The sequence below is a fragment of the Thermobia domestica genome, chromosome 9 (genome assembly GCF_964235325.1).
Source record: "Thermobia domestica chromosome 9, izTheDome1.hap1.1, whole genome shotgun sequence".
In the NCBI taxonomy this organism is placed as follows: Eukaryota; Metazoa; Arthropoda; class Insecta; order Zygentoma; family Lepismatidae; genus Thermobia; species Thermobia domestica.
The window spans coordinates 210,136,082-210,149,236 of NC_137462.1; the positions used below are offsets into that span (position 1 = coordinate 210,136,082).

The window sequence follows — 13,155 nt, forward strand, 5'->3', positions numbered from 1 at the left end:
ATATGTAGCATCCTCGGAAAAACCGAGCTAGCAGCGAATTAGGTTTCTATCTAAATAAACTTATATCTTAATCCTATTAAAACTACATGAACTGACAGAAATTAAAGGGGTACTTCCGGTCGACGTAGAAAGTTGAAATTTGGCATGATTGTAGCTTTCCGGGACTAACCGACTGGAAAGTTGTCAAAAGTGAATATTTTTAAATTTTAGGGGTCTAAAGGGGGGATGAGAAATTTCCCCATGTTATTTAAATGGGTCTTTTCTAAATTTATAATATCATGTTTTAGGTACTTGGAATTAGAACAAAAACTTGAAATTCGGTATGCTTGTACATTTTCATTAGTATTACATATATAGATCTTAAAAATGAATATTTCAAACTTTAAAGTGACTTTATAGGAAACTGAAAAATGTTTCCCATATTATTTATGTGGGACGCCTTTTACACCTTAAAATTATTGGCCACTTCCTGTAGGGCTACAGTGATTAAATTTTGACATGATTGTAACTTTTCGGAACTAACAGACAGAAAAATTACCAAAAGTGAATATTTTTAATTTTTAGAGGGTCTAAAGGAGAGATGAAAAAAATCCCCATGTAATTTAAATGAGTCTTTTTTTTCTTTTTTTTTTTTTTTTTTGGATCTGTAATCTTATATTTTATGTACTGGGAATTGGAATACAAACTTGAAATTCGGCATACTTGTACGTTTTTGTTACCTAAGTAAATCAGTAAAAATAAAAATTTCTAACAGAATGGTTTTATGGAGAACTGAAAAATCTCCCCCATGTTATTAATATTGGAGGCAGTCGTTCTTTCAAAAAAAAAAAAAAAAAAAAAAAAAAAGAAAAAAAGAAAAGTTACGGGGAGCACTGCTGGTACTATTCTATTTATTATTATATTGTAGACGTATATTATTTTGGTCTCTTCCGGGGGGCACTCTCAGAGCTCCGCGGGGGGGAAGGCAGTGCCCCGCCAAAAAAAAAAAGTAGGTATGGAAGAAACACTGATTGAAGTCTTCCAGACCCCCAAAATGTTTAGGCACTTCCGACAGGATTAGAATGATGAAATTTGGCATGATTGTAGCCTTCTGCGACTAAACAACAACAAAATTGCCAAATGTGAATATTTTTAATTTTTAGAGCTTAAAGGGGGATGAAGAAATTCCCATGTTATTTAAATGGACTGTTTTTCGATACAAAATCTTCTCTTTTAGATAGTTGAAATAGAAAAAGAAACTTGAAATTCGGTAGAATTGGGCAAATTCAGGAACTATGAAGTGCAATGCACGAAATTCACTGTTGATGCAAAAGCTGATACATAAGAGATGCGAGACCGCAGGCCGAGCAAACTCGGGGGTCTGGGGGCGGAGGCTTCAGCTAGCCAGAGGCTAGTTTCAGTATAAAATGTCACAATCGATATCAATGTATATTTATACTTATTTTTGCCGTAGATAATTGAACCAGGTATAATCATTCTTTGATGAAATAATAATTTAAGGTTTACTTCTATCAATTTACAAAATTTCTTACCTGCATACAATATCCCAACCTCTCGATAATTGTTCCAAAGTTTGGTCTTTCATCTGGAATAGGATGCCAACATTGTGTCATGATACCATAAACAGGCCCTGGACAATTACTTGGAGGCTCCAAACGACCACCATTTGTAACGAGCTGCATTACTTCCTGATTTCCTCTTCCTGTATAAGGCATATACCCAAGAGACATTACTTCCCATAAAAGAACGCCAAACGACCTGGAAAATTTGAACAACAAAGACTTCCTAAATTCTTCTATTGTACAGTATTCATAATCTATACATCTTATTAAAAACATTCCAATCTCCTTATTAATTTCTCACATTCAATCATCTTTACGTAACATGTGTCACCTGCTCTACTATTATAGAGTTAAATGATCGAGTTTCTTTGATTTTATCTGTTTCTGTAAAAAAAAAAAAAAAAAAAAGGTTATTACCGGATAAAACTTTCTTTTTCACGGACATTCTCAAATATGGTCACGGGTAGTCTTGTTATCTCAGAACGTTTTAGTAACTTCATCATAACGGACTTCTGTTCGCACGCATATATTACAAAAGTAATTGCTGTAATTTGAAAATAAATCTGGATGCAGTACAGTAGACATAAAATCCATTCCGTACAAAATGCCTTTGTTATAAGCAGTGTCGTCTTAACGTATGGGCCTGATGGTCACTTGCCCGGGGTTCCATGAGCAATATTAATCACATGCATTACGTATAAAATTTAGTCATAGGAGCCCCAGCACACTGGTTTGCTCAGGGGCCCATAACGTTGTTAAGACGGCACTAGCTGTAAGTCAATAATCTAGTAAACTATACACACAACAGTTGCATGCAGAATTTAAAACTTTTCTTTTCTCTGTCCACTAGAGATTTCTTTCTAGTGGGAATCCCTAAGAAAATTTTATTAAAAGTAAAAACAACCGTGGAGAACCAGTTGTATGAATAAAAATTGCAACTTAGTTCCTTCCCTGACAAATTAACTTTTCTTTTCCTTGGGGGTTACATCTTTCCCTTCATCTTAAAAAAAGAAACGAAAGTCGTTTGTTTTATGGTAAATATTTCCAGCATTTCCTTTTTACTATAATCAAAAATACTTGCAGTAACTGAAACACTCAATACAGTATTTCAATATTAATCTATATTGACATGTATAAGCAACGTAATTACTGTATACTACATACAATTATCGTACGAGCTCTGGGTAACTTCCCTGTTATGGATACACCTCATTTATGGGCAAATAATCATGTACCATTGGTGTCTGTTATTCAGAATTATCACTGTGTTTTCAAATCCTTGAATAATACTCTTGTTTGGATCAAGAAGACCCCTTGAAACGGGACATCCGAATTCCATTCTATTGGAAGCTTACTTGGTTCTAATTGAGCGATAAGATGTAGATCAATGTCTCATGTAACCTCCTTACTGAGAACGAACAGTGATATTGTAAAATAAACACCGAATAAGTGCTAGTTAGTCTCTGTTGTTTATAGTTTTGCATGAAGAAACATCAAACTCCAAAATGAATTCAACCATAGTTTTTACTTATTGTTCTAAAATGATTGTTTACACTTTACAAAAGAGTCATATTGGAAGTATTTGCACATTTAGAAATGATGTTAGAAGTCCAAGTTTAAGGGAGGCAAAAAGAAGTAATTTGTTATTGCTAAGCAACACAGCTATATATACGACTCATGAAACATTTGTTTATGGTGATGATCATTGTTGTTAAGTTCTATGGAATTAAGGTCAGCCGTGAGAATGATTTACTAGAGAATAAGCATGTATAAGTTTTAAGTATATTGAAGAGGCATACTGGAACTACTGCTTGAACACTATTTAATATGGAATATATGTGTGTCCGATAATCTGTATCAGATAGAACTATTAAAATGAATATATATATATATATATATATATATATATATATATATATATATATATATATATATATATATATATATATATATATATATATATATAGTATCAGCTATGAAGAACAATTCTTCATGTAGACATGTAGATAAGATGAATATGAATTATGAAGTTGCTTTTTCCTGTATTTGTATTACTCCAGAATTTAAATAAAAATGGTCGTGCTATAGCTAACTAATAACTAAATACTTTAATCATGTATAGGAATTGCAAATCTATAAATTAAGATAGAAGTTCTTAACATTTTGCGCATATGGTGTTAAACCACACTTTGCGTGAAACTAAATATAACAGTAACTTTTCTTTACTGATTGATATATTACTTAGAATAACAGTTTAAAATAATTTGTTTAAAATGTCATTTTGAGATTGCCTTTGGTTCAAAGATGTTTTTACAGTGCGTCTTTAATTTGAATCATTGAAGAAGATTTTATTTTTAAACATAAAACTGAAAGAGGACTGATAGTATCGTTATCTCGAATGTGCAATAATAAAAATAAGACATAACAATTAAAATAGAAACATGCATCAAAAGAAAAAAAATCGTAGAATAGAATTAGAAAAGTCTTTTTCTTTCTTTTTGTCTATACATACAAAAAGATACATACTACAGGTCTAGGCTAGGCCCAATAGCAAGTGAAAAGAAAGGAATGAGATAAAAAGCTTAGAAAAACAATAATTTTGGGTTGAAACAACTCAAATGACTTTCATTTAATTTTTTATTGTTTTAATACAACAATGCTTGTTAATATTCCTTAGTAACCTATAGTAAGATATATTTTGCATTTGCAAGTAATGCTAATTTTTAAACTGCTAGAGTGGATTATTTAAACTGTCATTTTGGAGTGCAAGAGTATGATGGCAGGAGAAGACTGTACCCTTCAACGTTGAGGTAAGATTAATCTTGATTGATTGGTAGGTAAAGTTTAATGGAGACGTTAGCACTGAGATTATTTGCCCCGTCACCTTAAGATCAATATGAATCTTGAAAGTTTACTTTGTGGTATACTAATTTATGATGTGTCTTTTCCTACTCAGGTACCTAATATGCATGTTTTCTGTAGACGTGGTTACGATTCAATCCTTACTAGGGTCGTAAAGCCTCGGATAAAAGTCCGAGTACGTTCGACCAATAAGCATTCACGTAATTGTTCGAAACATGAATTCCTGTCTTGTAAGATTCTAAATTCTAAATTTGCGTCCAGTAGTCTTTAAAGTTTAAACTATAGCTATTCATTAAATAGTGAAAAACATTGTATTAGCGGGTTTCCCGAGGTCAGCTTGTTTCATTCCGCTATTTCTTTCATAATCTTGCACATTCATCTCCATTAGCCTAAAGAGTATAACAATAGAATATAACACTATTATTTTCTACTTTTTTTTAAAAAAATTATTTGATCTGCTTGTTCTGACAAGGGAACATCTTATATTTATAGTAGCATTGCCCAATCACACAATGCGCAATCGATAGAGGAGTGAGAAATCCAAAGTTTTACGGGCCGACACCCTGAAACACAGGAGATACAGATGATAAAAGGATCTAGAATTATGTGAAGATAGCAGTGCAAAAGATACACTGACACAGAAAGAACTTCAAAATGGTTAAAGTAATCAACATGTCATTTACACAACGGTATAGTAAGCAAACATTGTACCCACAGGCATGTTCAATAACATCATAGTTAATGCAGTGTTGCCAACGGAGCACAGTCTGAAAGATTTCATTTCATTTTCATTTCATTTTTTTGAATTAAATTTAAATTTTTAAAATACCTAAATGGCGCTAAAAACGGAGATCTTCCTATCTCGAATATTTTCAGTGCATGGCTGATGGTTATTGTATTGCGCCATTGATCAGGCACGCACCTCATGGGAGTCAATTTAGTACTTCTCTATATTTCCTAGCTAATTTCCTCACTATTTCAATACGCATTTATTATTTTATTACTACCGCCCTAGCTACACTGGAATATCACTACCTGTGAGATCAGCGAAGTTAAGCAGTGCTGGGTCTGGTCAGAGGAAAGATACATGTGACCATTCGTACTCACTAGACGGTGTTGGCGTTGCGGCGTCCACCCAGTATTGTGAGGACAATTGGGAAGCTACTTGAAATAAAAAAGTAGGGAACTGCAGTCTAGAAAGCCAGCATGAACGGCAAAGGCAGCCGATCTGCTGACAACACATCATCCCACAAGAATAAGTGCCGTAAGTCCAGACCTCCTAAGGGCTATTGCGCAGGGAATTTAGTTATCATTATTATTATTATTGCTAATAATAATAATATTAGCAGTAGGATTAATAAAGATTCTGCCTGTTTGTCTGCTCTGATGGTAAGTACATAATTTTTCACTTTATGATATAGTTAGGCAGATCAATAATTGGGCAGTTTCTTTCTAATGTGATTCATCACGTGTATAAAAACTGGAAAAACTGCAAATTACGATGCTACACACAGGAAATTAATAAATATAGCTTTATTACCCAGATAGAACCTGCATACATGAATAAATATAAGGATTTTTGTACTTAATATAATGCTTTTTAACTATGTTTTTAAAGTTTGAAATTGTCATTATAGACAGATGGCTTGTTAAATAATAATAATAATAATAATAATAATAATAATAATAATAATAATAATAATAATAATAATAATAATAATAATAATAATAATAATAATAATAATAAGTTGCACCAGAATGTGTCACTGGTAATTAGTTAAACTAATATTAACGTAATTATGAAAGTTTTGTTTTCATGAATATATAATGATCAGATTTAACTTCAGTATAATCAAGTATTCCATTAGAAACTTAACACACTTTTAAAATGATGTTTTAAACAATGGAGTTGGAAATATGTTTTGCCAGAACAAGATAATAATTTTCCAGGTCCTAGCCATCAGAATGAGCGAAAACCGACAAAGAAGAAAGAATATTCGATTGGGAGTGGTTGGAAAATGAGTAAACAGAGTGTGTGTATTGTGAGAAATGTATGCAAGGATGTACAATGTACATGATATAGTAAAAACTGGGGGTATTTTACAAAGTAAAAACATAAATAAAATTACGGCAGACGAAACTGGTGTTAATATAACCACAGTGAGGAAAATTTCCGTGTTTCAGGATGTTACATCATATAAGACACCAACCAAACAAAAAAATCAATAAAATTGAGTCGTCCTTTGATAAGATAGACGATTTTACGAGAGACTTAGTCCAAATACAATATCGGTCCAACGGCCATTCCAGGATCGATTCCATTTTCCAAGCATTACCGAAAAAGCACAGTAGCCCGAAACGGCTCGGACGTAAAAACTATCCTATTATTATTATTATTATTATTATTATTATTATTATTATTATTATTATTATTATTATTATTATTATTATTATTATTATTATTATATTAATAGGAGAGAAAATTATTTAGTTGAATGACCTGTGGTTATTCTTGTTCTATTTATCTTATTGGTTTGCAACACTGAGTACGGAGAATAGTTCGTCTTCATTATTTACTGTGGTGACAGGGAGAGCGGCTAAGTTTTTATAATACCAGCAACATCCAACTGATTGACAAACCGGACGTGGCCGCTAATAACCTTTTGATAGTTTTACTGCTAACAAAACTTGCATATATATATATATACATATGGTGATCAGAAAAATGGAAACACCTGTAGTTGGCAACACGTCAGATGTATGGGTTGGCAGTGGTGTCGTGGCGCCCGCAGCGCCGGACCGCTGGTGGTGGTGTGTTAGGTCGGTCTCCATACTACGTCAGGCGCAGTGGAACAGCAGTGTCCAGTGGCTGCAGCAGACGGAGGTAGTGTAAATGGGAGATCTCTCAGATTTTCAAAGAGGGTAAATTGTTGGTGCGTGGTTATGTGGAGTGAGTGTGACGGCAGTGGCTACAGTGGATGGAAGAAAATCATGAGTGACAGGTCACGGCGGGTATTAAAGCGCATTGTCACGCAGAACCGTCGTGCCACTGCGGAGCAAGTGACGGAGAAACTCAATCAGCACCTCCCCCGCCCTGTTTCAACAATCACAGTCCGCCGCGAATTACATGACATGAACTTACGGGGTCGTGTTGCACAGGCCGAACCGCTCATCAGGGACCATAACGCTTTCGCACGCCGCAAATGGTGCCGCGACCATGCAACTTGGACCGTTGAGGGCTGGAAACGTGTGATATGGTCGGATGAGTCATCCTTCACCCTATTCCTAACCACGAGCCGTGTTTATGTGTGGAGAACGCCCAAAGAAGCTTACGATCTGCAGTGTCTCCGCCCAACTGTGAAACATGGCGGCGGCTCGGTGATGCTGTGGGCCGCCATATCATGGTTTTCATTCGGTCCTGTGGTCACACTTAGTCCGATGCCCTGCACGAGGAATGGTGTAAAATTCCACTTGTTACCGTATACACGTATATATATGACACCAAAAAAGATTGTATTCAACTATGGTATTGAATAATTCAACTACTATTGTCCTCATTTAGAATCCCAGGGTTACGCAGAAAAATTTATAACTCAGTCAGCTATGAGTCACATTTCATTATCTAAATTCAACAATCTATTTACATGTTCTACATCTATGAGACATTGATAAATACAATGAATATGTGGTACATTCGTGTGAACATGTGCCACATTACCAGTCGTTCATTATATTAAAACCTTTGGTGGGAAAACTATGTCCGGGTGGTAGAAAAAAGGTTAAAGTGGGATATCAAATCACAATTATATTCTTATTTCCAATATATTTTTCCGACTGAAACGGTGAGGACGCTAGCAATTTGATCATACGGAGTTTATTTAGGCTGTTGATGACTACTTAGAACATTGCAATTCTACTTAAATAGCTGTAATTCTATCCAACCTTAGGGCAGAAACGGCGAGACTTACTCAAAAATTATTTCTATTGCAAAATATGATGTTAATATACAACAAAAATATCTTTGTTAGAAGCGAGTAAATAACATTAATAGGTAAAACATACCAAACATCAGTCTTCGATGTAAATATTCCATCTAAAAATGCTTCGGGTGGCATCCATTTCACTGGCAGCATAGCCTTACCACCTTTCCGATAATAGTCCGCTCTGGAAGTAAAAAAAATTAGATAAACAATAATATAATTATTATGTTTTATAAACATGTTAATTTATAAATTTTGTAATTTTTAACTTTATTTATTTTTTTTTACTAGATGATAGTGAAAATAATTTATTGTCTGGAAAACGAAGCGTTACTTGTTCACTGTTATTAGCGATGGGAAGAGGCTATTTGAAGTATTTATTATTTATCGTGTTTAACATTCCTTGGCTGTTTGATAGAGTCTATCGGAAGTAATTTTGTTTGCATTTCGAATCCCAGTTCCAATACCTATATTAAAACGCTGCCTTATGAGTCCTAATAATAACCTGTAAAAAATTAAACAAAAGAGCTGCCTAATACAATTATCATGTAATAGAAATGAATTTTAAATAGTCTTCAGTGCTAGTACTCTTCAGTTGAATTTTTTAAACTAGAAATTTTGAAGGTATTCTTACGAGAACAAAAGGTAACTTTTTAATACTATTGGAATTCTACATATAAAAATGACTATAATCCTATTATTTAGTGAAATGTTACCATCTATTTCCTCTAAAATACAGAAAATCTAATTGATTGAAAAACCGTAAAATGCACACTCTATCTATCTATCTATCTATCTATCTATCTATCTATCTATCTATCTATCTATCTATCTATCTATCTATCTATCTATCTATCTATCTATCTATCTATCTATCTATCTATCTAGATAGATAGATAGATAGATAGATAGATAGACAGACAGATAGATATATATATAAGAACTTAAAAAATAACTAAATTGTTGTCTTATAGGAATACTGAAATTATAAGAACATACCTCTTCATTTTTATAAAATAAAATTTTAGCAGATTTGATAAAATAAATAAACATTTTTAATTATCTTCTACTATTACTTGCTATGCTTAATGTTTCTAAGCATTTTGGTTCTTATGTATATCATGACTATTAAAATTAAAACTTTAATTAGCAATATAAATCTCTATTTGATTTTACTTGATAAATTTAAGATTTTATAAATTAATTTAAAATATTTTAAATGCTAAATATTTGGAAACAAGCCTTAATACCTGTTCTGATGTTTCTATTTTAAATTAAGATACTAAAAACGCACCATCCCAATTTCTGAGAGACCTTAAGTTCGTTTTAAATGTTGGTTGGATCGGAATTTCGCATCCTTTGAGATCAGAGACTACACGAAACGTGGACCTAAGCATAAAGTGAAATGCGAACCATGAGCTCTTACCGGAATCGATCCCAGGTCTTCCGTGCCGAAAGGATGTATGCTATCTGTATAACCAAGAAGGAGTTCTGCGTCTTAAATGTAGTTTTAAACAACAGTTAAATGACGTTTTATCCTATACGAAATTGACATTCTTCATTGACAGAAATTCAGTTCCATCTATGGAAGTAGATTTATCTTTTATCCGTTAATCTATGTACTGTAGCTCGACACCAATGGCTTGACAAAGCTTACAGGAAATTATAAACGAACACAACACTATATTGATACTGCACACTTATACACTTGATCGTGAACGAATCATTTGTATCTATTCCTCTCTTCATTTGACTATATGAAGGTTTGTTGTGGTACATTTAACTATATATAAATTCATGTATCCTTATCAGGCTATACGTATATAAAACTGTAAAAAACGATTAAAATTGCACGGAACAACAATGCATATTCAATATGCATGTACAGATGTACCTTAGCAACTAACAATACATTTGTTTAAATAGGATCTGTATAATTGCTTTCTGTTTAAGTAAGTGGCTCAATTTAAATTATCATCAGTGACAGTTTTTTTTTTTTTTTTTTTTGCAAATGTACAATTCTTTTGTTCTGTTTTCACTGGTAATTTATTTTAATCTTAACTAATGTTTCATCCGTGTTTTGTGGATTATCTGAGCACACAGTATTGGCTGAGTTCACACACAGAACTACAAGTGCATCATAGGAAATTTGAAACATTTACGTGCATCAAATGGCGCGTTAATATGTATAAATTTCGTTTTTGTCACTGATGCGCAGCATTTTCAACCCTAGAGAAAAATCGAAAATAAAAAATGGGTCATTTGAGACATATAAATGCATTGTGGTTTAAGATTACTCAATTGATGCAGATCTTTGCATCGGTACGGATGCATTTCTTCTTGATGTGAGCGTCACCTGTCGTGTTTTGTTTGAAGCTAGTCTCCAGCACTTACTGCGCATGCTCGACTGGTTTTCGTGTTGTTGTGGAGCGAATTCTGACTTGTTATTGTGTGTGTTCTTTTGTCTAGTGCTGGAGTCTGCTTAGAAAAACGGAGGTAAGTGTATATTAAAATACGATATTATTGTGTTAGGTAGTGCAAGTATGTAGTTATTAAGAAAAGTACCGTTAGCAAAACAAAAATAGCAACAAGAATAGAGACAAAGCCATAAGGGATTCTCAGAAGGAACTCGTTTTCTACAAAAATCCACAAAGGAGTGAAGAAATATTTAGGTTAACTACAGTACATATTGTATGTTGAAGTGACTCATGCTAGTGGCTGCTTGATTCTCATTAAATATATCCGATGCATGCGTGAACTCCGAACCGCTGTTATTATTATTATTATTATTATTATTATTATTATTATTATTATTATTATTATTATACTTAATATTCTTATTAGGTGAAGGTTGATTATTTAGAAAAACTTCATTTAACTCGCATAAGTTGTTACTCCTGCACCAAGGGCGCCGATCCTGGGGGGGTTTAGTGGTCTGGGACCTCCAAAGTTGAAATGGTCCTCTAACGAGGGGGGAAAAATTGCTAAGTTGAAACAGGTTCTCCTATTTCTACAGAACATGGTCGTTCATTTTTCCTTTCTACTAATGCATATCTTTCATAGGGCCCTCCAAAGTTACACAGAAAACGGCGCCCTTGTCCTGCACATACCAATAGTTGAGTATCTACTAAAAGTCACACATGGTCACGTAATTGTGATGTTTTGGTTAGAGTATCGGGCCAAAAGCCCCGATTTCGTGATATTGAAGTAAATATTGACAAAACACGGGTATGCCTACTATCGAGCAGGAAATAAATTGAAGGTTAAAAACAGTAGCACGGCATTAACCCTTATATATATCGTATATGTTTATACGTTAGGGTTGTATTTTCATTATTCGATTTAAAAAGTACTAATAAAGCTTTTTTTCTAGAGTGGAAGCGTTCTAGAACACGTTACGTATGGTTTTACGCCTTTCTGGGTCGAAACATAGGGTGTGATACGTCATAACTTAAAACTAAAGAATTTTTTGTTAGGCCTATTTTTACTATTTTTTGAGTTACTTACTTTTGCACCTACTGTATAACAAAAATTCCCTTTTTCTCGATTTTCCCGCTCATACTCGACGGAGACATGCGAATGGAAAACGTTTCAAAGGCTGTTCTATTCTGAAGAGAATGAGGTACGAACCATAATGCTAATGTAAATAAGGATGTCTCAGGAAATTTTTACCTGAGATCTTGTTTTAAACGGGAATTTATGGTACTGTGGGCATATTATTTTTTGGCGGACTTATTTTTGCACCTAGAGGATCGATATTTTGCACATACATTCAGTGTACTCCTTACTATTCTACAGATATATTTCAGATCTCTGCGGTGCCCCAAGTTGTGTTCAAACGGGTAAAAAGGTTTTAAAAGGGGATATTTTAATACATCTCTTTATCGAGATTTTCCCGCCTCAGATACATGATGAAGACATGTGATTGGTAACGTTAGAAAGTACTTTCCATTCTGAAGAAAATGAGGTACGAACCATGATCATAGGGTAAATAGGGATGTCTTAGAAAATTTCCCTTTTTTGCGGGAATTTGGGGTATTGTGGGGATATTCTTAGCACATGTGTTAATATATATATATATTTACCTTACTGTTCTAAATAGAAGCTTGAAATTTTGTAGACATATTCACTATGCCCTTAACATTTTTCAGTTGATTTTGAGATCTGTGTGTTAACACAGGGGGGGGAGGGGTCCAGAAATGCTAAAAAAGGGATATTCTAACAAAAGTCCCATTTTTTTCAATTTTTCCCGCCTCAGATACATGACGGAAACATATGAATGGTACCGTTTGAAAGACTGTTCTATTCTGATGAGAATGAAGTGTAAAATATGACCCTAGGATGTCTCAGAAAATTTTTATATTACATCCGAATCTTTTTGAGTCATCTGGGCCACTGTGGGGATGTTCTTAGCTGATTGGTAATTTGTTTCTCCCATCCTTACTATTCAAGATAGAAGCTTGACATTTTGTACACACGTTTCGTACACCATTTAGTATTTTTCAGTTTATTTTGAGATATGTGTGTTAACACAGGGTGTTCCGGAGGGACCCAAAATAGAAAAAAGGGATTTTTTCTACCAAAAGCCTTATTTTCCCCCTCAAACTTTCCGTTTCAGGGACATGATAGGGAAATGTGAATGGTGCCGTTTTAACACAGCGTATAATAAGGAAAGGAAATTTCAAATGTAATTTCTGGTATCATTATCAGGTTAACTTTTCAGAGCTTAACAGGATTTTCCACTAGTGTTA

General features: G+C 33.7%; 1 protein-coding gene across 1 annotated transcript in view; it reads right to left on the minus strand.

Annotated features, from left to right (window-relative positions):
• The window catches only part of Alk (Anaplastic lymphoma kinase), a 1,262,077-nt gene that overhangs the window by 66,047 nt on the left and 1,182,875 nt on the right, over nt 1-13,155 (minus strand). Inside the window, exons 23-24 of the mRNA XM_081725826.1 lie at nt 8,487-8,588; nt 1,533-1,758 (exon numbers count right to left, since the gene is read on the minus strand). Of these exons, the coding sequence (XP_081581952.1) occupies nt 1,533-1,758; nt 8,487-8,588 (328 nt within the window). The remainder of the gene's footprint in view (nt 1-1,532; nt 1,759-8,486; nt 8,589-13,155) is intronic.